Below are 25,221 nucleotides of genomic sequence, written 5' to 3' on the forward strand. Positions count from 1 at the left end.
ACTTAAATGTTAAATAATAAAGTCCAGGTTTTTCTTCTATTCAGTGAGTTTCAGTTGTCAGATATACTTAGTGACCCTTCAGAAGGATAATGTCAATGGGAGAGCCAGGCCCAAGCCATTTGTAATATCTCAAAGCTGGAGGTATCTGCCCCTTCTTTCCTGGCTGAATTTTACTGATAGTCATGAAGGAGAGAACTGGGCACAATGAAATTCTGCTGGCTGCTGCTTTTTGTAAATATACTTCAGCTCTTAGGAATTAGGTTCTTAAAGTTTCATGTTTAAAATTTTATTACCAAGTCTCTCATGAAACTACTGGACAGGGAAATAATTTTCACGGAATTTTGCTTTGAATCTAGTGGAAAAATGTAAATTTTGGAGATGGACTTCAAATTTAATCTTGGCTTTTCAACTAGAAACCATTTAGTTATTTTGGGCAACCACTTGGTTTTCATCATCTTAAAAATCAACATGATCATCTAACCCTCATGATAACATTTACTGAAATTGTCACACTGTTGTGGACACTGTTTAAACACTCACGTTCTTGTTATTTTAAAAATCCATCCAATAAACCCTCTACCTTCAGGCATTTGCTGTGTTACTGTAGTACTTGGTATATTGTAGTCATTCAGTACATGTTCTTTCCTTTCTTGAATTCATTAGGTCTAATGTCAGTTTCATCAGAGTATCGTAGTTTCTATAAACAACATAATGTGTTGCACCATTCACAGTGATATGTATATCTGCTTATTTTGATATCAAAATATATACTAAATTAGATAGCATACATAATATTGCTTTATTTCTCCTCTATGTTCATGAGTATATTGTTTGACCACCCAAAATACAATAATGTACTATTAAGGGTGCCTTTCATTTTTCACAAATGCTCATTTATTGACATTCAAAATATTATGTGGAAATATTTTAAAAATTCTTTTAAAATTATGTTTAGAATGTGATATATGGCTCTGAATATTTGGGTTTTCATTTAAGAATAAAATAGTTATATAAATAAATGATATCATTTGAAATGGAATTTTTAAATTTCAGGAATATTATCATCATCTTATGTCCATAAATCAGCATATGGACAGAGAGGTTTGACCAGCCAGAGCTAATGATTTTTTTGGTAAATAAAATAGCAGTAGCCATTTAAAAAATAGATTTTAGCAACAGATGGTGGCACTAGAAAAGTGTGTAAACCATAGATTTGTACTCTTGTTTAATTATATAAAACTTCTCCCCCCTTCTGCCTGCTTTCCTCATCTTTTAGTTTTATAGTAGAAAATAAGTAGATCGTAAGGAACCCAAAGAGAGCTGATGAAATTAATTCTACAGCCAATCTGTTTTGCAGTCTGTGCTAGATCAGCCTTGGCTTTTGTAGAGAAATAGGCAGCGGAGGAAAACCAGGCATGAAGCACTTAACAAGTGCTTACGGTGCTTACGGTGACAGACAGCACTATCCTGGACAAAATTTTTAAAGCGACTTCTTTTCTGCCTCTGTTTTTGCCATGTATTTTGCCAGGCTGACCCCGAACATCTATAAATTGTAGTACTGTGAACCTTTTGTTACCATTATAGATATATCTAAACTTACAAAAGAAGCTGTTTCCATGGTCACCAGTGCTATACATATTGTGCATTGTGAATGTTTGCTAAATACTCTTTAGTTTCAGGTAAAAAGACTAAATCACTAGACAAAATATTTAGAGGTTGCCAATTTCTGCTCAATTGTGCAGCTAAGAGTAATTATCTATACATGTCTAAATTTCTATGTTATGGGGTTTATTTTTTTAGGATGAAAGGAAGGGGACAGTTTGGAGTAGGAAAGTACCTGAAGAAACTAAATGGGATCTTTAAGTGGTTTCCGAAATTTAAGCCTACTTTAAATTATAGCAGTTAGAATTTTCCCAAGGTTGTTGCTCGCCTTTTTTTCTTTTCTTTTTTACGCCTTTTTTTCTTTTCTTTTTTTTTTAAGTTGTTGTTTTCCTTTGCGTGGAAGTTAATTATTTGATGACCATGTGGTGGCTACTATATTTATTACTCATGCATAAATACAGTAATCACTATTTCTGCTTTATTGTGGTAACCACTATATTTATTACTTGTGCAAAAATATAGTAATCACTATTTTTACTTTATTTCTATTATTGTCTCTTTGTGGGATAATGGTGGATATCTTTTAAGAATTTCCTAGTGACTGTTCTTAGTATGATTTTTTTTCTCTCTCACAATAAGCTTAGTCAAGGATGGGTTTAGCTTTGTTTAGGTTGTGAATTTGTGAGATTTACTGGCTATTAAGGAAACAGTTACTGCTGTAATATATCGACCAATGAAGTTTATGCTTTTTGGTTGTTGTTGCCATTTCATCTTGCCTTACTGAAGCCAAGTTTTGTTGAATGATTTATTCCTTAGGCATCCCTAACACTGGTTGTGGAATTAGTGCCTAGTTCCCTAGCTGTTTACTACTGCTTGGAAGCCTTACCTGCCTGGAGAGTAGTCAAGAAGCTTGTAATTATGAATTTTGGAAAGTCAATAGCTTTATTGGAACAGTTCTAGTCCCAGGTGAACAGGAGTTAGCATGCTCTTTTATAGCACTGGATATGGCTATAAAACCTTTTCTGAATATATGGAACAGATATTTGAGGACTCTGTAAAGTACATACAGCAGTCCTGTTGCATGGTTCCAATGTGCATGAAGTTCATTACCCCTGTTTGGTCAATTAACATCAGTCCCCAAACAACACACTTCAAATTTCAGTTAACACAACAGAGTGACTATAAGTGACTGCACGCAGTACAGGCTTTGCTGCTAGCTCTTCCATTCACACATTACTCCGTGAACAACATCAGAGCACTGCTTTTGAAGTCTGCTGCTGATTGGTCGCAGGCAGTGAAACTGTGTAGTTGTGTTACCTCTATGTCCCAGTGATAATCCTGGATGCTATCTTACAAAAATAAATAATCAAAAAAAGGAACTGGTCAACAAAGATGAAAGTGCAGTGGAGAAATGAGGAGTGGTAATGCTGGAAGTGAAATTTGTATCACATTATGGAGCAGTTCTGTGTGGGATGTAGAAGAAATAGCTGATTCCACATGGACACTGCCGCCTTTCAAGGGTCTGTATCAGCCACCAAGGGATTCAGTGAAGTCATTTTTAGGGGAGGACAAACTTTTCTAAAGTCCTTCTCCAGATTAAAACATCCTATTTTTTCATTCCTTGTACTTTTTTGCTCTTACATTCATTGCCTATAATTATAACGGTAAAAACTACCATATTCCTGAACATACTAATCTTCACTAGGCATTGTTCTAATTATTTTACATACATTATTTTATTTCTTCCTCAAAATAAAGCACTTGTGAAAGTTATTATCTGATTCAGTTGGAAAGATGTGCAAAGGAGCAAAAACAGAAGAGAAAGTAGTACAGCTGAGGAAAGCACTGCCAAGCTCGTCTCTGGTCCTTGTGAATCATGTTTGTAACGACCATGTCTCTTATATGTAGGGTCCTTGGCTGCCTGGGTGATCTCCTTTCATAGATTCAGTTTGCATTGTATTCTGTCTCTTGGAGTTAAAACCTTAAAAAAAAATTCATTGGGATTGGCTTATATTTTGTCTCTAATCAGACTTTTTCAAATAGAAAAATCACAGGGCTTTCAGACATCTCTATGAGATTTTTAAAATTTAGTATTTTTATTTTAATGTTCATCTAAAAGCTTATATCATTTTTAAGAAATTCACTTATTTACTAGTTTCCATAATCGAATTGGTTCCCTAGCATTTTCTAGTGGTGACCAATGACTTTTTTTCTTCTTCTTATTAACTTACAAGGTTATGCATATTTGAAGTGTTTTAGTCCATTTTACTTCATATTTTTATTGATGTTCAAAGTATTTCATCTCTGAATAGAGGGAGCCTGCTTGACTTCTAAGTTTAAAAGCATGTCTTGTTTGGATAACTACCTTATAAACAGGTATTACTATTCAATTTCAGTGCCTAAGTTTAATTTGTATTTTTACTGGCCCGTAGTAGTAATGCTTCAATTGTTTTAGCCTAATATAAAATCAACAGAGGTAAAAGAATAGACCTAATATGTAAATGATGCATTTATATGAAGTTGTAAAAATACGTCATTGCATGTTCTCTGATGCTGGTGTTACAGTATATGAGATGTGGGAAAGAGGGTGGGGGGAAGAATCATCACTTGGTATGTGGTGATGTTGAAACATGAGACTCTTAAGAATTTGCACCTGTGATCCTTACCACAGTCTTGTGTGGAGCATTGATTTAGTTTCAGCAACATAACATACTAAGTTAATGTTAAATTGAGTTTTATTAGTGTTGTTTTGTTTTTATTTAATTTCAAGTTTGGTTTGCTTTTGCACCTATTTAGAAGTTATAATCCTAAAATATTTCAAAACAACTTTTACTATTTTACGTCTTATCTCCTTAGCTCTCCGTTTTTTGTTTTAGGAGTAATCAGATTGGTTTCATACATCATTATTAGGTTTTGTGCAGTGTTGTGTTATTGCTACTTTAAGTGTATATTTTAATTCTTACATTTTTAATTTTGTGTTTGAGTTGAAGGACATGTTTTTTGCCATGATATTTAAAAAAAAAATTAAAAAAAACTTTACCGTGGTACATTTACACAGTGGGAAGCTACTCGGCTATAAAAAAGAAGGGAATCTTACCCTTTGCAACAGCATGGATGGACCTGGAGGACATTATGCAAGTGAAATAAGACAGTCAGAGAAAGGCTAATACTGCATTAGTTCATTCATATGTGGAATCTAATAAACAAAATAAACTAACTAACAGAAACAGACTCATAGATAGAGAACAGACCCACAGCTGTCAGTGGGGGTGGGGGAGGGTGTTGCAGGGCTGGGTGAAAAAGGTGAAGGGATTCAGCAAAACAACAACAACAGACGTCATAGACACAGACAATGGTATGACCATTTCCAGAGGGAAAAGGGGTTAGAGGGTGTAGAAGAGAGTATGAGGGGATAAATAGTGATAGAGGAGAAAAAAAAAAGGAAAAAAAACCCTTTATCCCACTTGTTTACTTTTCACATTTTATATTTTGGTTTTTATCAGCCTGTTCATCTGTTTAGTGGCTAATGATGTACTTGTAGATTTTTAAAGTTTTAAAATGAAGTTGCCAAATGTTTTTTCTTTATCTTATTTCTGAAATGAATTATTTCCAACATCTGTTATTTCTCCTATATTTTGGGGTAGTATATCATTTCTCTTATTCTGCAGTATTTTTCCACGTGTTCCATAGTGGCTTTTATTTTTCCTTTTTGTTAGCAGGGATTGTGTGAATGTGTATGTCTGTGTGTTTAAGTTTATTTTATTCATCAGCTTTTAGTTATACCTCAGGATTTGTTAGCAAATAAGCCTACATAAAAAAACTTGCTGGCATGCTCTACTTCTGGCATGGGTAGATAAGATTATTTTGGATCAACTCTTATTCTGATCAGCTAGAAAGGCAAAAAAAAAAAAAAAAGAGGAAGAACAAGTGAAAAAAAGTGAAAAAATATTATTATGAACCCATTAGAGACCAGCCAACACAATGGGGAATTTTGTAGTACAAAGCTGGCACGAATGGGAGGGAGTCCAGAAGAACTAAGTCCTGCAGTTGGAATCCTTTCTTGCATCGAGGCACTAGCTGATTTCAGAAGAGGCTAGAGGCAGAGAGGCTAAGATCAGAGCTGTCAATAGACTCAAAAGGCTAGGGAAATCAAAACTGGAGTTCAGCAATCCTCCAGCTTTCAATGGAGACTCAGGTGGGGATTGACAAGGAGAAATGGTGAATTGAAAATAAGAGAAGTGATAAATTGATAATAGACTGGCCCTCACAGGGACCAAAGCCCAGCTTTGAAGCATCTTAATTCGTAATGGGAAAAGGTGATTTGGGATCACGAGTGACCCCAGCCTGACTTTCTGCTAGGAGCACAATCAAATCTTTCCCGAAGGAAGATGTCATCATCCCAAGCTTTAAATGATCTCTACAATTTTGCATATACTATGTCTATCACCTGATAAAAAAATACCCAGCCATAAGAAATTAGGTGACTGAAATCAACCAAGGGAAACAATAGACAGTAGAAAGATATCTGGGACTATAAGATAATTATGATTAATCTGTTCAAGAAATTAAAAGAGATTGAGAATTTTGACAAAGAATTAGAAACTGTAAAAAAGAACCAAAAGAAAATTTCTGAAATTGAAAAATATACTGAAGCAAATCAATTAATTAAAATCCTCAGCAGGTGGATTAAACACCGTTTTGTATAGAGCTAAAGAGAGAATGTAGAATTCAAAGGTTGGCCAGCATATGTTATCCAAAAAGAATGGAAGAGTGAAAGGATGAACAATATATAGAAGCACATAGAAAACATGGTAAAAAACGGTAACTTAAATGCAAATGTATTTTTAGAAGGAGAGGGCAGAAAGAATGAGGCTTCAACAGTGTTTGAAAAGATAATGGCTGAGAATGTACAACACACAAAAGATATCAAGCCATAGATTCAAGGATCTCTGAGTCAAAAATGGGATAACTACAAATAAAACTTACATAGTCATATCATAGTAAAACCATTGACAAAGTCAAAGAGAAAATCTTAAAAATAGGCAGAGTTAAAAAAAAAAAAAGGCAGATTGCCTTCAAAAGAAGCAATAAGAAGAACTGACAGTTGGCTTGGCTTCCAAAAGGATAGTGACATCACGCTTAGCTTGAAATATGTGAATAATAAAAACAAAACAAAAACACAAGAGCAGTTAATAGAACTGGTTCTGTCATTAACTTGTGTCATCCAAAGTCATTTTACATTTCTGGTCCTTTTCTCATGTTACAAATTAAAGTTTTTTAACTTTCACATTGTTTAATTTTATCATGTGCCTTTGTCATAGATTATGGATGTACTATTTTGTGTTCATTGTGTAATATCTCTGGTCTATGTAATATGTTAGATATAGTTCTATTTTACTTACATAAATAAATTAATCGCAAGATAGATGTTGCTTCCCCCAGGCCTCATCTGTATGTTTTCCTGGGTAATACATTGGGTCCAAAAGTAGTAAACACTCAAGCAGGTTGATATTGCACATATTCCAACTTAGGGAAGCAGGGGGGCAGAGGGTGCAGAAATATTAGCCTTTAGCCTTTTTTTTTTAAAAGAAATAAGAGCAACAATTAAGGTAGATTCCTGAAATTCTAACTGTTTCTTTTAATCCAGACTGATTCACTCACTTGTGATTCATATTGTTTGACCTGTGCTTTCCCTTCAACTGAGTCTATTTCCTTCTGCACAGTTCCCCAAGGAAATCGACTTGTTCTCTCCATAGTGATGTTCTACCTTTTAGTTCTGTCTCCATTTAGGGAACCCTGTCTTCTCAATCCATTGATTTGTTTTGACATTCTCCTTAACCAGTTACAGGTGACTTGTTCTCCATAGAATTATTTTTATTAACATTATTTTTTATTCACCCTTGGACAAGATATCTAGACCTTAAGTTTCTCAGCAATTCAGGGTACGTGGATTTTCCTCAGCTTTACTCTTTGTTCCCTTGGGTTTTAGTTTAATCCTCTTTTTAGATAAATAGCTATACAAGTCTGGACATTATTTTAGTATTTAGCATGTTTTTATTTAATGTAGTTCTTCAGGTCTAAAAAGATATCTTCTTGTATCTTCTGCTGGCTGACTCCCTAATAATCTGAAGAGAGCACTTAGACAACTATAATCTCTAGTATGTACCAACAGTCTGACATCAGACCACATAGTTTCCTGGGATTTGAAATCTTTGAATGAATGAAAGATGTTCCAGTATAGATTTGGGCAGTTCACATTGTTTCACTGACAACAGTCACTGTGGCAGCTGTTCACTTTCCTATTGGTTACAGATCTGGGGTTTCTGAAGGAATGTTTAGAAGAGAGGAGGGCTTTCTCTCTTTTCAGGTATGCCAGCCTTGTTGTGTTTCTAAGCATGGGTCATAAGCTTGGGTCGTAAGTGTGGGTGGCACGTCAATTAGACATTGCAGGCTGGTCTTGTAAGGCCTTAGGTAGTAGATGTCTCTTTTACATTCTGGTAATAAAAAGATGGACTTGTCAGTGACAGATGCTGTTTATAACCAGATGTTAGAATTGGTTCTTAAAATATTTATGTTTACTCTTTAATATTCCCTAACATAATTTAGTTCAAAATTTTCTCTGATATAAGTTCTCTTTGGGAGATAGTTTTAAAAAATAGCTTTAAAGATATCTAGTTTATTTGTACTTGGAAGTTGTTCACAGAGAATAAATCTCCCTTCATTATATCCTTTAATTTAGTTAAAAGAAAACTTGGAACAATCAATAGGCCAACTGCGAAGTCAACGTTTATTGAGAAACTCAGGAGGGAGAAGTATTTCTGTTACAAGTCTGAGTGCAAGTGACCTTGATGGTGGCACTGTGACAGGTAAACTCTACAGATGTTTGGAAAACCTTTTTTCATTTAAAAAAATATTCCTGAATTACATAGTGAATATACTTAATCTTTGGATGAGTATAATCTACACATAAAATCACACAAATAAGGATTAAAAGATGCAAAGATTTTATAGTGAATATTTAAAAACATATTTAATAATACTCTGTTATTATGAGTCTATCGCTTTTGTTGTTTGGACTCTGTAGACCAGGGGTCCCCCACCCCGGGGCCACCGACCTGTACTGGTCCATGGTCTGTTAGGAACCAGGCCGCAGAGCAGGAGGTGTGCAGCGGGTGAGTGAGCAAGGCTTCACTTGCATTGTCACCTGAGTTCTGCCTCCTGTCCTCCCTCCACCTCTTACCCCCTATCTGTGGAAAAATTGTCTTCCACGAAACCGGTCCCTGGTGCCAAAAATGTTGGGGACCGCTGCTGTAGACCACATAGAGCTTTACCTGACAAAACTTGGATTTAAGCGTCTTCCATTAATTAAAACTAACACAAAAATGTGATTTACTATGTCATATACTTTCTAGATTAGAAGTCCTAGCTTCATAGTTTTTCAAAAATCTGATTATGAAATATCCTATGACACTTAAGAACAGGTGAACTTTATCCTTGGTGTGCAGCTAGAATTCAATGGCTAGATTAAAGGTAAAAACACTTACTTTACCTATAGTTAATTATACTTTTACTTATCTACAGCACTGAGGTTTATGTTTGAATAATAAAGACTTAGAATAGAGAAGAGTAAGAAAGTCTGCAGTGAAGAGAGGTGATTTAGATAGAGCGAACATTAGTAGCTCGCATTGTTAATATTGTTATTGATCATGATGATAAGGATTATAAATTGGACACAATCAGCTATTCTTCTGTATGTAGTTAGTTCTTATTGATTTTTAAATGCCATTTATAATTTAGGTTAATTAATTTGAAAAATTCTGTTAGTATTACTTTAGGGAGTCATAAAAGTTATTTTTATTTGTTATTTTCATATAAGAAAATATATTGCTTCTTTGAAAAGTATAGCAGATTATAACTTTTGACATGTTCTATTTCCAGCTTATTTCTGTTCCGTTATCAGCTTAAGTGCAAGATTAGTGCCAGTCTGTAGTTTTATGGCCACAGTAACATACTTGGGAAATAATCTGGGGTAAGGGTGCATGTGCATATTCATGTCTGCTATATATTTATTGAGTCAAGTCTTAGATTGTTTCCTCTCATGCAGTATTTTTATCCTCTTCCTTTTCCTTCATTTGTAAAGAAAGCCACCGTTTTCCACCTACTTCACCTCTCAAGGACTATGGGGATCAACAGGGTAGTAAACGAATTAGATCCAGAGCTGGTGTCCGATTTGTTCGAGAGACTGATGACGTGGGCCAGGTACTTTGTACCATTTTGTAATCTGTATTCCTTATGCTTCTATATAAATGACTGACACTTGAATTTTATGGCTGTATTTTAACCATGAGTTTCATCATCAGTAGCTTTGTACTGATTTTTTTAAAACCAAGTAAACTTTTATTTTCAATGTGTATCATATGTGTATTTCAAATTTTGTTATGGAGGATTATATTTTGTAGAACAGTTTTAAGTGAGTTTATTTGGACATGTTGTGTTTCCTCATTCAGGTGGCTCACTCGTCCGTAAGCCTTGCTAAGTCAGCTACTTTTTATTTTGCTAAGTTTGGTTTAGTATGAACAAGTCAGTGCTTGTGTGGTGAACCTATTGATTTTTCCATTAGTGTTTTTCTGATTGTTGAATCATCACTGGAACTACTATCTATTAAATGAGATTTTCCGTCTTTTTTTAGTAAAGATTTCAGAAGTATTAGTTCTAGGGACATTTTTCTTTTTTGCTTTAAATTTCTCTGCAAGAGCTGAACAGACATTTTTGTTGTTGCCGTGGGTAGCTAAATTAATTATATAGGGGCTAGGGGATATTTCTGACTTTGACGGCTTTGTTTTGGTAGTTTTTGGACTGAGGGTTAAAAGTTTGTTAGGATACTCATGTGTAGCTTTCACTTGTTACAGTATAAGATAGAGATAACAAAACTAAGTGCATTAGAAGGCACCTTGTAGGAATGTTTCCTTGACTTTTTTTTTTTTTTGTAGTTGTAACTTGCTAGCATGAACAACATGATAAAACCTAGGGCAGAGAACAATATCCTACTCAGTTACTGTCTCATTATATTAGTTTAGTTCCTCTCTCTTGGGAAAGGGCTTGTAAACACTGATGAGCAAAAATCTTGCCTTTTCTTGGACTTTATAATCTAGAGTGGGAGCTAGATATTAATCAAATAAGTACATAAACTCATCCATAATTATGGGCAGAGATGTATGCCCTAACAGAAAGAAGCACAAGGCTACGGGAAGATATAGCAGAGGGACTTGCTTCAGTCAGGGAAGGCTTCTTGAAGAACGAATGGCTGATGAACTGAGATCCAAAGGTTGAGTAAGAGTCACTCAAGGTAGAACAGATACCTTGGCAGGAAGGAGAATAGCACCTATAAGCAAATTAAAGAAGGCCATGTGGCTAAAGAAATACGGAGCACTGAGCCCATGCACAGCTTCGTAAGGGAGCGACAACTGTTTCAAAAAAATCACTGTGGCTCCTGTACGGAGAATGGAGAGCCAGCGTGGGCAAACCGGTAGGGAAGATAGTGCTGTTTCATGGGTGTGAGGTGAGGTCACTTGGGTTAGGAGAAATGGAGCTGGGAAGAAGGGGTAGATATGAAAGCTATTTGGTGGACAGAACGAAAGGTTTTGAAGATTAGATGACCATTTGGGGAGGGGCGGAGTGAGCGAAATGGAGGAGTCAAAGGTGAATTCTAGCAGTCTGGTTTGCAAAATGGGAAAATCATGATGGGAAAACTTAACTATATTGTCTGTTTTTCATCTGCTCTTATTACCTGCACTCCTTTCTCTTTAATCATTCTTCTTTAAGTGTTTTCTTAAGATGAGCTTAACTTCACATGAGTGTGTACTTGTTAATGCCTCAGTGCAACACTTGTGGTTTTGTTTACTGCTCTGTCTCCCATATTTGGTTGTGAGCCGCTTGTTTCCCAGCTCTGTTGTTGGCACTGATTGCTCAATGTGCATTTCTTGAAATGAAGCAATTTGTTGTTTCTGCAAGTCTATATAACCTTACATCTTTTATCATCAATTATAGCATACACATACATGTATAGATAAATATTTACAATTAAAAGTACAATAATAGGAAGGAAAATCCATGTAACTACTACCCAGGCCAAGAAAGAGATCATTTTTATACACCCAAAGCCTCTTTCATATTCCTTCTTTCTCCAAGTGCTATTAACTGTTTTGACGTTTATGTTAATCATTATCTTGCTTTTAAAAAAAAAATCAGTTTTACTACTTACCTCATGTTTAGTATTACCTCATTTTAAAATTTATGTAATTGGAATAATATTGTAGACCTTCTTCTGTAACTTGCTTTTTCCATTTGATGTTGTGTTTTTGACATTCAGCCTTACTGATGTGTAGGTAGTTTTGATCATTTCATTTTTACTGCAGTGTGAAGCGCGACTGGAAGAATATCCTACAATTTTTTTATTCCCATTCTATATTTAATGGACTTTTGTTTTCAGTGTTTTCATTATGAACAGCCCTGCCCCAAACATTCATTGATGTGGTTCTTGGTTCAGGTGGGCAAGAGCTTCTCTGCAGCGTGGATTGAGCGCTGCAGTGTGTGGTCTCCTTGAATAAAGTTCCGTTGTGACACAGTCATGTTCATTTGTTTATGGCGACTTTTCTGCTGTACTAGAAGAGTTGAATAATTGTGATAGAGACCATAGAGCTCAAAAACCTGAAATATTTGCTATTGTACCCTTTACAAAAAAGGTTTGCTGACCCCTTTTCTAGGGTAACTATAAGGAGGAGAATTATTATACTATAGAGATGTGGTGGTTAATGTCATATATCGCTTTAAATTTTTTTCTGAAAAAATATTATATTTAGAGTAGACATTAATTTCATTCAGTATTATTAATATTATGAAATTTGGGCATTATTATGAAGAGCAGGTTCTTATTATTACCCTCAGTGAATCTTCATGGGAGAATTCCACAGAATTCTAAATGGATAACTGTGCTTTACCTCTTCTAGCTTCATGCTTTTCATCAGTCCCTCCGAGACCTCAGCAGTGAACAAGTTCGCCTTGGAGATGATTTCAACCGGGAAATCGCCAGAAGAAGCAGGTGAAAGCAAAATATGGTTTTCATTGGAGGCATGAATTATTAGAAGAATAAAATAGTTTCTATAATTGACATGTTTACATGAATTAAAAAAAGTGTACTATTTTTATAGCATATTTTAAAATTTATTAATAGAATAGCTCAAGACCATTTGAATTTAGAATATATTATGACTCACTGTAAAGGCATTAATTTCATATTTTTAAAAACATTTTAACTTATTACAATGGAGTGCTGACGCTGCAGAGAGATACATGATGTGATCTTAGCAAAGAAGTAGATTTATAGATACATTGGAGGGAGGGAGACAGATAGACACAGAGGCCACCTGATTGACAGCGGAGCTTTAAAATAAACAGCGTAATGTTGAATTTGTCGATTGATGGACATGACCCATTGTAGAATTTGATAGGTTAGCTTTCAGTTGAAATCTTTAAAAGCCAATGGTTTATATCTGCGCAGTCTTTGCAGTTTTTTTCAATTCTAGGTAGTCCTCAAGAAGTATCACTTTGTTTAAAATTCCTTCACTGTCTTTTTATTTTCATCATGAGCCATGACCGTTGGCTTTCATTTGGAGACCATCTTTTTACAAAAAACGAAGATTTTTGTATCCCTTCTCCAGGGTCACAGTCTATGTGCAGTAACGATTAGGGAACAGCAAAGCTGAACTGAAATTTGTTTACCAAGTTCACTTGCTAACCCCCACTCCAGCTAATGAATTCATTCCACACACCAGTCTGGTGTTGCTATAGCACAAAGAGTCAAAACTATAGTTGTTCAGTCTATGACTATCAACTATAGTCTGTATAACTTACGTGCTTTTATATGAAGAAGGCAGGAAATTCAGTAATAAGAATTAAAGACCTTGCTGACACTGTTATTACTGCTACTACTAGTTAATATTATTGAACACCTATTTCATGCCAGATTGCTTTAGGTTTAATTCTAGCAACAAACCTAATAAGGTAGTCATTACTATTTTCTCCATTTTTTTGGGTATGAAAATGGGCCCAGAGAGATGGAATAACTCAGTTTCCTGGAGGTGGAGCAGAGGGACGTGATGGAGTCATAATTCCAGTCTAGGCAACCAGGCCCCAGAATGCTCTTTACCACTCTGATTCAGTGTCACGTTCATAGGTACCTGATATGAAGAAGGCATTTAAATTCCTGAATTTTGAGCTATATCATTGGCTATAATATAAATCTTTTAAACCTATAAGGGTTAGTTAATTTAATACTTACATTTTTTTTTGACAAGTTGATAAAGTCAACAGAACGGCATCAGCATTCTAACATAGTGTGTTCCTGGAGTAGCTTTATTACGTAGCTTTTGCACACTTGAAGGAAGCATATAAATTAAGCACTAGGAACATGAGTTTAGGAAATAGTTGTCCTGTAAGAAGATGCAGAGATGACTTAGCTGATTAGTTCACATGGACATTTGGACGTGCGGTGGTGGACTGGAAATCTTCTGATCCATAGGCTGGTACCATTTAATAATAGTTTGTGTGACCTGGAGGTGTGTGTGAGGAAGAGAAACAGTATTTAACCCAAAATAGGAGTCAAGTTTCTTGTGAAACTTGGGAGCTTCACTTTGTGAATGAGGAAGATTTTAAGATCCAAATCTACTTTCCTTGTAAAATTTTTTGCAAGTTTTCAGTTCATGTTTATAAAAATATCCTGGAGGGAAGTTGCTAGGTTTAATTTTCTGCCTGATTCAGAAAGGTCGATACGCTCATTTAATGATTATTTTTAATTTTTAACACATACTGTAAAAAGTACCCTGGAAAGCAGGTTTTTAGAAGGGAGTAAATAAAGTTTCAATCAGAATTCACCTACTTTGGATGCCATATGGAGAACTGATTCGAGGAGGACAAGTTAGAAGACTTTTGCATTAACATATGAGAGACACTGATGGCTTGTCCAGGACAACGGCAAGTGGCAGGTGGACAGGGGCGTGTTTCAAGGTGTTTTTTTGCATATCAAAGAGGCAGGATTTAGCAATGCATTGGATGGGGAGGGGATAAGGGAGCATAAATCCAAGATAACTTGAAGATTTCTGACCTGAATAGCTGGGTGGATGGGTAATTCCACTTCTGAAATAGGGAAAACTGTTGCAAGTAGGCGAGGTATAGAAATTAAGCATTTGACCTTGGATATGTTAGGGTCGAGAGCCTGTGAGTCATATAAATAGAGTTGTAAAATACCAGTGAGGTATTTACTTTGGAGTATGAAGGAGAAGTCTCTTCTAGACATTTAAGTAGTCAGCATAGAGAAGTGGTATTTGGAGCCATGGGAGTGGAGGATATTTAGAAACGGCAGCGAGGGCATCAGGGACAGGGCTGAAAGCCAAGGCGCTGTACTACACGGAAGTCATCCCAAAGGGGAGCTGAACTGAGGAGGAACGGCTAGTAAGCCGTGGGGAACCCAGGAGCACATGGGACCACGGAAGCCAAGATAGAGGTACAAGGAAAGACATTTTTAGAGATACAGAGACTTAGAAAATTTACCCTCTAAGGTTTTGGGGGAAAGCCCCAAAAATCTAAATTCAGAATCAATTCCGAAGGACTGACCCTAGCCTTATTCAAATTCGTAAGAGCTTTGATAGGAGAAACTTATATACACGGGCAAGACAGCTGCTCCCAGTGGTGGCATATTGGGAAGAATCTACACACTTCCCAGGACAGGATTCTTTATCATAGGGGGTTAGCAATGAAACCATGTAGCGGGTAATCATGTAGTCCACCAGAAAGAACAACGTATTCCTAAGGTAACAGACAACATCAGGCAGTTATGGTGCTCCTTGCATCCATTAACCTCCTTCCTGGGGGCAGGACATTTGTCTTTGCCTGGCATTCTGGTTTTCTGCGTAGTCAGCCAAGCCTGAGGCTACAGAGAGTTGAGTCTAACATTTCCCAGATGCCTTTGTTGCTGGAGCCATATTGCATCTGAATGAATTCCCCTATGTGAAGTAACTTCTTTCTGAGGAAATTATCTAAGGGCACACAAGTAAAATAGGTGGTGACCAAGACAGAGGAAGATATAGGTTATAAAAATTAGTAGAACTAACCCAGAAGTTCAGTGAAAATAATCCCTAGAATGATAGTCACATTGCATGCCCAGGAACTGTTCACTGAATTAGAGTAAGAAGTAAATATCCTTGAGAAAAAATGTAGTCAAATGGAGCTGATTCTTAATAAATGATTCAGTAACGAGTGGCAGAAAAGTATCAATGATATGATAAATAAGACCCAAATAAGGCCAAAAGATGAGAAACTTTAGAAAAAAAACTAACACCCAAGAAAACTAATGATACAAGTAAGAGCTGACTAAAATGTGAGCATGACAGAATATGAGCAAAAAGCATTAATTCTCTATGATGGAAAAATTTGTACGAGGTGTAACAAGTATGTTGTGCAAGTCACACAGATAACAATAGAAGAACTAAAAATAGCAATACATTCATCCAAAATTGGAGAGGAGTGCGAGTGAGCTCAATACAGGGTCCGGCACAAATGATGCCCCTTTTTTATTACAATATCTTTTATTACAAAATCATACGCATGTAATTCTGTGACATAACAATATCATACTCAAGCACACTATGTGACACCACGTGAAATGTTCAAATTGCTGCCCATCTTGTGCGAGGCATTCATGTACCCCACTCATCACACTCAAGCAGGACTTAACTTCTGCCAGATCCTGTATTTTCAAAACAGGGGGTCAAATGAAAATGTCTAGAATTGAATATGATGGAAATAACCAACAAAAGAATTGAGAACAGAAATGGTCGGATGTGGTTGCCCATGGGATGTGGACTAGAAGTAAGGAAGTCCTTTGCTTTTCTTTGTCTTTCTGTACTATTTTAGTATTGATCCTGTATGTTGTTAAATTGATGGGCACAGGGTAATGGGAGATAAGTTAGTGAGAGCCGAGTTTGTAACAGTGTATTCTGATGTAACTTGATTATGAATTGCTGGAGAATTGCTGGAGAGGATATGAGATTAAGAGTTTTGTTTTCCCTCCTTCTCTCTCTTCCTTTCTTCTTAATTTAAAATGGAAGATATTGTAGTCTCTTTGTTTATTGAAGGTGATGTTCCAGTATAGAAGTGTTTCTGAGTGTAGTCTCCAGACTAGCAGCATTAGCAGCACCTAAGAAGTTCACCTAGAAATGCACATTCTTGGACCCAATACGAGAATTACTCATTCTGAAATTTTGGGGGTTGGGTCCATCCCTCTGTGTTTTTACCAAGCTCTCCAGATATTTCATGTTTGCTGACAGTTGAGAACCACTGCAGTAGGATATTATGTAATAACATTATTATGTTGTAAATTTTATTAATTGTATACATTTTCTCAAATAGCCAACTTGAAATATTTCTCTTTGTTGCATAGGTCAGATGCTGAAACAAAAAGGACTTTGGAAAGATTGACTGAGAAACTTAGTGAAACCCAAAAACAAGAAATGGTGAGAACTCTTTGTTTATAAAAAGTTTTTTGTATATAGATTGTAGAGAGGGTGGTTGGGCTCATTGTACTCACAGTGAAGTTTAGTAAAAGCTCTTTGGGTGGTACATGTCATTTTGTCTAAAAATATGTTTTACAGTTCTTACAAAATGTTCATGAATTATACGTTTTAAATATTTACACTAGTAGCATATTAGAGATAAAATTATCATTTGTTTTAGTTTTTGAATTGTATTATGAATATTTTAAATTATGTTGACTTAGTGATTCTTTTACAGCTTTTGTTAAATGATTTTTGAAAAATATGGAATTTTTTGGTAACATCTCTGTAGCACTCCTATTAAGTGTTTCAGGCCATTTTGCATAATGTGTACACAATTGCTACAAAGACTTCCTTGCTGTCTGTCTTTGTTTTAGATAGTGCTGATTGAAAATACCCCTCATTCTTGAGTTTTATTATCTCAAGCTCAGATTGCTCACACTGATTATGCAGTAGACTCCTTTTTCCAAGTCACTATTCTTGGTGAAATTAAGGTTAAATAATAAAGAATATACAGTGTCTATTTCTTTGCATCATCTGTGTGTTTTTTTTTTTAAGAGAAAAATAATAGAAATTGCTACTATACTAATGCTACTCTGTCAACTTTAGGAACAATGTGTATTCATTCATTTTCCACAATACCTTTTGTTTTTTCAAGACAAGGAAAGTTAGCAGAATTTTTTTTGTTAACATATTTTATTCAAACTGGAAGTTTCCCAGTCAAAGCAGACAATTTTTCTCTAGTTGTTAATTGTGTTTACAGTTCCTTACATAGATACATTAAGTTCTTTTTTTTTTTTTTTTTGAGTTTGAGTTTGTTGGCTGCATCTGCCAAGAGGTGGTTATGCTGTATTATCAGAGATCGTCTCAGTTACTATCATTTCAAAAATAAGGATAAGCACCTGACCACATAAAAGCACTTTCCTCATGAGTTTTTAGTGCTGATTTTTTTTATGAAGTCCCCCAAAGAGGTGAAGATACAATGCCTGTCTTCTGTTGAAGTAGACAGATGTTTTCAGTTAGTACACGATAGTGTGGCATCTAATGTGTGATCAGCACATGGGATATTTATCTATCTATCTATCTATCTATCTATCTATTTATTTTTTACATAAAGTCCTAGAGTTTCCCAAGCACACCAAGGTCACCTTTAATTTACACTGTACCTGTCTAAAATATCTAAAATAGCATATACTTCAAATGAAGGTCTTTGTTTTGGAGATTAATAGATTGGTAGCGTTCTTTATTGCAGTGGTTCACACAGAAAGAAATTTATGCCATTCTCTGTTTTCCATATTATCTCAACAGGAGCTGATTGCACTCTTTTAAGAATGTAGCTCTAAGGTCCTCCATACCTTAGTAAATGGTCTTCTGGCTCTTCTCATAAACTCTAGAGTGGAATCTGTTATTTGACAGTGGAAACTGCTGAAGCTTTTTCTTTGCCTTTTTCTTTCTTTAAAATTTTTAAAATTTGGAGATATAATGCACGTGAATAAAAGTACATATGTCAGTGTACAGCTTGATTAAATATTGCAAGGTGAACATGCCTATGTAACTACCACTCACATCTGGAACTAGAACGTTACTAGCGCACAGGAAGCCCCCTTATTTCCCCTCCCCATCAGTAACTCCTTCCTTTTTAAAGATGACAATTATTTTGACTTTGAACCTTTTAGATTACTTGTGCCTGTTTTAGACTTTATATAAATGCAGTCATTCAGGGCATGGGTTTTGTGTGTGTGTGTGTTTTTATGTGTGTGTGACTTCTTTTGCTAAACGTTATGATTGTGATATTTCTGGATATTGTGTCATGTACTTGCCATTCATTTTTATTGCTCTTTAGTATTCCAGTGTATAATATACAGGAATATATTTAAAAATTATATGATGGATATTTGAATTATTTCAAATTTTGGGCTGTTGTGAATAATGCTATGGTGACTGATCTTATTATTTTAGTGCATCTTTGCATGCATCTCTGTTGCTACATAACATGGAGTGCAATTGCTAGGTTCCTTCCCATTTAGTAGGTTTTGATAAACAGGTTTTCAAAGTGGCTGTGCTAATTTACACTCTTACTCTTAGTGTATGGGAATTTATGTTGCTCTTCATCCTTTCCAACACTGACACTATTTGATCTTTCAGTAATAGCCATTATGTTTGGTGTTTATGGTCTCTAATCATGGTTTTAGTTTGTATTTTCATGATTACTAATGAGGATGATGAGCATCTTATTTTATGTTTGTTGGCTCTTAGCTATTTTCTTTTTTGAAGTGTCAGTTTGCTCTTTTGCCCAGTCTTTTACTGGGTTGCTTGTTTTTTTGCTATTGATTTGTGGGAGGTCTTTAGATATCTCGTATATGAGCACTTTGTCAGTTATATGTATTGCAGATACTATCTCCCATTCTAAAGCTGTATCTTCTCATTTTTAAACTCTCTTAATGGGATCATCTGTTGATGACAGAAAATATATTTAATTCTCTGCGAAGAAAAGTTGCTTAGATAATTTGATAATTATTATGTATGAAAGGGCATATTTGCTTTTGTTACAGATTAGGAGCCATACCTATCATAGATTACTTTATTATTTGTTGTTGGGATATTTCCTTAAAGATTTTATTTATTTACTTTTAGAGAGAGGGGAAGGGAGGGAGAAAGACGGGGCGAGAAACATTGATGTGAGAGAGAAACGTTGATTGGCTGCTTCTTGAATGTGCTCCGACCTGGACCAGACCTGCAACCCAGGCATGTCCCCGTACTGGAAATTAAACTGGCAACCTTCTGCTTTGATGACCAACACTCAACCAACTGAGCAACACCAGTCAGGGCTGTTACTAAGATATTTCAACATTAAACTTCAGAGCCGAGTGTTAACTGTTTCTGGTTCACCATTACTGTTAGTGTATCGACCTTTAGGATTCCAACCCAAAGGCTAGGTAGGGGCTGGGCTGGGGAAAGTTCAGCCAGGGGGCCCCTTCCTTGGAAAGGCTCTCAACTTCGGTTTTTTCCCCCTTAGACTCCACATATCTGTTAGAAACTGTTTATCTTCTCAGTGCCTCAGCTGACATTTCTTAAATGGGCTGATATTTCAGGGAGAAAGTGGCCTAAAATATGGACCAGCCTCTCTGAATTCCTTTCTTCTCCTGCATTTGGTCTCATATGTCTTTATTTCTTTTTAGTTTTCCAGACTGTTATTTAAAATATTATTTCTAGCTTTTTAAGTTATTTTCATTGGAAGGGTTGGTCTAAATTATTTAGCCTGTCATTTTTGGAAGTGAAACTCCTTCAATCTTTTTGTATATATCATATTTCATTATTATGTTTGCTATTTCTAATGCATACAATTTTAGAGGTTCTCAGCTGTTGTACAAGGCTTCTTTTAATTGTTGTATAGGTAAACAACACGTGAGCATGCTTGTAACAAGAACTTTGATCCAGACTTGAATATTCTCAGTGTTCTGCCGAGATCTTTGTAGATTTGAGAAGCTATGGGCATATCTAGCTCAACTGTCTGTCATGCTGTCTTTTTGACATCGTTAGATATTTGGGATAGTTTGAGGTAGAATTTGAAAATGCTAATTTGCCTAGTGCACATTACTTTTGTTAAATTTCACCTAGCTAGCAAGTACTATCTACACAATCACTCTAGAGTATTAAAATGTGGTTCTAAAGTGTAACCACTGAGCTGAAAATTAATAGATAAATTTAAAGAAAGCCTGAGTTCTTTCATGTCATCGTTACTATTGATCAGAGTTACTCCACATCAGATAAAGCTATGCTTGCACAACTGGATGTCACACCTCACTAGTTCACTGCTCATTGCTGTAATTGATGGATACACCTTGCTAGTTTACTCTGCTGTCCAGTGTGCTCAGCTCATCAGGACACTTTTTTTTTAATGTTGTCTAAACCTGGAAAATTGTACACACCTAATTGTTCACTCAGTTGAACTGCTCATCTGCCAGTTCTTCACATTAAGTTGTGTTGCTACAACTTGTTTGGTGCTTTATGTAAATTTGCTTTCAAAGTAAGATTGTTCATAACTGTACAGAGGGCATCTCAAACCACATGGGGGTATATGTAGTCCTGATTAAGAAACAGATTTCTAATGCAAAAACTTAAAAATAATATTGTTGAATTTTAGAAGGCCTTCTGCAGGCCACATGATGTTTACTTCAATTTGTACAAGGCTTAAATATAGATTTTTGTGACTCACTTATTCCAACTGAAGTCAACATTTATGTTTTATAACTATTTGATGTGTTGTGTTGTATTTGTGAATTCATGATAGCATACTGTCAGAAAAGATATTGTTTTGTTATTTAAGCATTAAACTTCGCAGAGACTGCAGCTGTTTCCCCCTCCAGATTTAAATTTAGAATAAAGTTTCCAAAATGATGCACGTTCACAGTGGAAAACTTTTAAATATTGTACAAAGAAAAATGACTGCCCCTATCTCCTACCAATTTCATATTCCGTTGGTAACCACTGTTAATCTCATTCATTGTGCATTATTCTGAGGCTACAGTTGTTTATCATGCATTTTCTTAGTAACTAAAATATATCTTGAAAGTTTATAGAACACATTTTTCTTTGAGAGGCAAAAAGTACTTGTTTCTATCATACATGCCAAGATCTGATTTGTTAATCCTTTGTGAATCATAGATTTTTATTTGTTTTGCAAGTTGCCTGTTGGAAGGGAATAATTATTTATAGCATGGTATTATGGAAAATATTTTCTGTTAACACTTAATTGTGGTAATAATCAATATCACATGGATGTTTTACCACAGGGGAAATTAGTTGTCTAGAATTTGCCCAGTAGAATATGAGTGCATTATCTTTTGATTATTCATGGAGGGAAAAGTCAATTTTATTTTAGTTTTCTATAGAAGGGTCATTATTTTAATTAAAAATGTAAACATGGATCCAGCTGTTTCTGGAAGAGTTGGCCATGAATTGAAGAAAGAAATCTGAACCCTGCATTCAGGATAACATGGCTATTGCATAGATTGCAACAAATGTTTGTTGCAATGCATTTTACAACAGCATATATTATTAAAGATCTGAGTAGTCAACATATTGAAAAGTCAGAATACAAGCCCATAAACGGAAGGCCTTTGCTTTTGTTTCACCTTCACTCACTAAAGGTTAGCTTTAAAAGTAATCCTAATTTTTATTCTTACTGTACTGTTTTTTTTAATAACTTAATATAGAGACTTTAGACTTTTTGATATCTTAGTAGTAAATTTAGTTGGTTAATATAGGTCTCTGATAAAAATGCATTTTTTTGTATTATCTGGTTAGAATTTTTCCCTTATGTCTCAGAAATAAAAAATTAAAAAGAGGCATTAATGAATGCAGTCTTTATAATAGTTGTTATTATTATTGGGAATTATTGTTCTGTAGTGATAAATACATGCTGTGTTGTTCAGTGCAGAGCCCACGCCCTGCTGTTCAGAGCTGTGTTTATGTGCCCTTTGGTCCTCTCAGTTGCAGAAAATGGCATCACACTCCATCCAGTGGGCACCCAAGAGCCACCCTACATCTTTTTCTTCATACCACACTTGCAGTCCATGAGAAAAATCTTGCCCTTTTTATTTCTGAAATCTTTGCTCAATTCCATCTTCTTCTGTCTAATACTTCTCTTCGAGCACCATCACTTTATTGAGTTCACTGCAGTGGCCTCCATCGAAGTTGGTCTTCTGTCTCCTACATGTGCCACATATGTGTTCCTGATAGTAGCCAAGTGATTTTCAAAAATCGTCATTACAGTGAATTATTCCCCTGCTTTATAAAATCCTCCCTGAGCTGCTTCTGTTCCAAATTCCTTACCATAGATTATAGTGCCTATATTGTGTCTTTCTCTCTGTGCCTTGAATTTGCCAAACTCACTTCTGCACTAGGGTCTTTGCACTGGCTCCTTGCCCTGGGCGCCCCTCCCCCACCCCTTAATTTTTGCATGGCTGGCTCCCTGTTGTCATTCAGGACTCCAGTGAAATGTCATCACCTTGATAGACACCTGTCTCCCCTGCTCTCCTTTTTGTTATGTAATTGGTAGCAGGTAGCATACTGAACACACTGTTCTGTATTTTGCCTTTCTTACTTAATATATTTTTGAGATTTGAGACTGTTCCCTGGTAGCATCTAATGAGCATTATAATTTCTTTCTTTTAGTATTTAAAGCATTCCACTGAATGAATGTTTTATGATTTACTTACTCAGGCTCATATTAATAGACATGTAGGTTGTCTCAGTCTTCTGCTTTTATATACAGCACTGCAGTGAACCGTCTTGTAGATGTGCCGTATTTTCACATGAGAATGTAAATTGGTAGAGTAAATTTCTAGAAGTGGATTTATAAGATCAAATCTACATGGATTGTAATTTGTTATATATTGTTCAATTTTATAAGTAAAATATTAAATGTCCTTTTTAGCAGTTTTATCTGAGAGTTGATGTTTATCTTACTCTTTTCTGAAAAGGGTGAAAGGTGACCAACTGTAAAATTATGATATATGTTGAAATCCTACTAATTCCAGCTGGCCCCCTCGTATAATGGTTCTTTATTCTCTTTGGTATCAGATCCCCATACTCCTCTCCCTACTTCTGCTCCCAGCATTTTTTTTGGACACAGGGTTACTCAAGTAGAGATGACATTTCCTGGTTTCTGAGTACAGCTAAGGTGAGACCACGTGAGTGCGCGTGAGTAAAAGTCACGCATGCCGCTCTGACTTGTCTTCTTGAAAACAAAGCTACCTACCTGGAAATTTCTCACTCTCTCTTTGTGTGAGTTGAAATGAGGATGTGTTCTGACCCAGCTTAAACCATGCAGGTGAGGCTTGCAACCTAGGGAGCAGGGGAGCAACAGATGGAAGGAACCTTAGTCTCTGAATGACTTGGAGCAGAGTGGCCTGCCAGTGGCTCTGCTTTCTTCTGGACTATAATGTGGGACAGAAACAAACTTTTACTTCAGTCGTTCTATATTTAATCTCTTTGAAAAAGCCTAGATGGTACCCTAACTAATACAGAAATGTATCATAGAAGTAGGTGAGAAAGAACAGACAGGAAATTAGGAGTATCCAAGTGTATACTTTAAGTCTGCTTGTTGTTGACTTAAGTGGAGTTGTGTGACTCAGGGTCTTAGCAGTAGAAAAGGGGAAATACTTTGAGCATATTGATATGTCTAGATGATTGGGTCTATAAAGATGCTTTCATGGATTTAGAGGATTATAATTTTACTGCTCTTGGAAATCAGGAAATATTTTGTGTTTATTCATTTTCAGTCATGAGAGTAGTATGTGTGTATATTGCTTTACTTTTATGAATACTGACTATAATGTCTATTCATTTTATTACTTAGACTTTTCTTCAGACTTGAATAAAATAGAGCAAGGATATGATGATTCTGCCATGGTGTAATGGATGTGTAAGACAGTAGTTGTACTTGCTTAGCATCTCGCGGTTCACTAAGTGATTCTCTCTTTCAGTCGAGACAGCACGGATGGACCTGGAGATTATTATGCTAAATAAAATAAGCCAGTCAGAGAAAGACAAATACCATACGATCTCACTTATATGTGGAATCTAATGAACAAAATAAACTGACAAACAAAATAGAAACAGAGTCATGGACACATGGAACAGACTGCCAGCTGTCACAGGGGAAGGGAGCATTGGATGAGAGAAGATGAAGGGATTAGCCAAAGAACATTTATGCAAGACCTTTATAGACAAAGACAACAGTGTGGTGATGTCCAGGGGAAAAGAGGGTGGGCACGGGGTGGAGGTGGGCAAAGGGGGAAAATGGGGACTCTGTAATAGTGACAACAATAAAAATAAAGTTAAACAATAAAAAGGATAAGTTCCAGTAGTAATAACTGAAAACCTCCAATTAATAGTGGCCTAAAAAAGACAAAAGTTATTTCTCTCTGTGAAAAAGTCTTAAGTACTTGTCTTTAGTGCAGGCTTCCATCATACTGAATTACAATGTATAAGGTATCCTGGCTCTTTC

General features: G+C 35.7%; 1 protein-coding gene across 1 annotated transcript in view; it reads left to right on the plus strand.

Annotated features, from left to right (window-relative positions):
• Positions 1-25,221, plus strand: part of CEP128 (centrosomal protein 128) — a 336,595-nt gene that overhangs the window by 22,505 nt on the left and 288,869 nt on the right. Inside the window, exons 5-8 of the mRNA XM_054567190.1 lie at positions 8,342-8,468; positions 9,743-9,861; positions 12,609-12,700; positions 17,096-17,168. Of these exons, the coding sequence (XP_054423165.1) occupies positions 8,342-8,468; positions 9,743-9,861; positions 12,609-12,700; positions 17,096-17,168 (411 nt within the window). The remainder of the gene's footprint in view (positions 1-8,341; positions 8,469-9,742; positions 9,862-12,608; positions 12,701-17,095; positions 17,169-25,221) is intronic.

The sequence above is a fragment of the Pteronotus mesoamericanus genome, unplaced genomic scaffold (genome assembly GCF_021234165.1).
Source record: "Pteronotus mesoamericanus isolate MK-2021 breed Mesoamerican mustached bat unplaced genomic scaffold, CSHL_Meso_final contig_182, whole genome shotgun sequence".
In the NCBI taxonomy this organism is placed as follows: domain Eukaryota; kingdom Metazoa; phylum Chordata; class Mammalia; order Chiroptera; family Mormoopidae; genus Pteronotus; species Pteronotus mesoamericanus.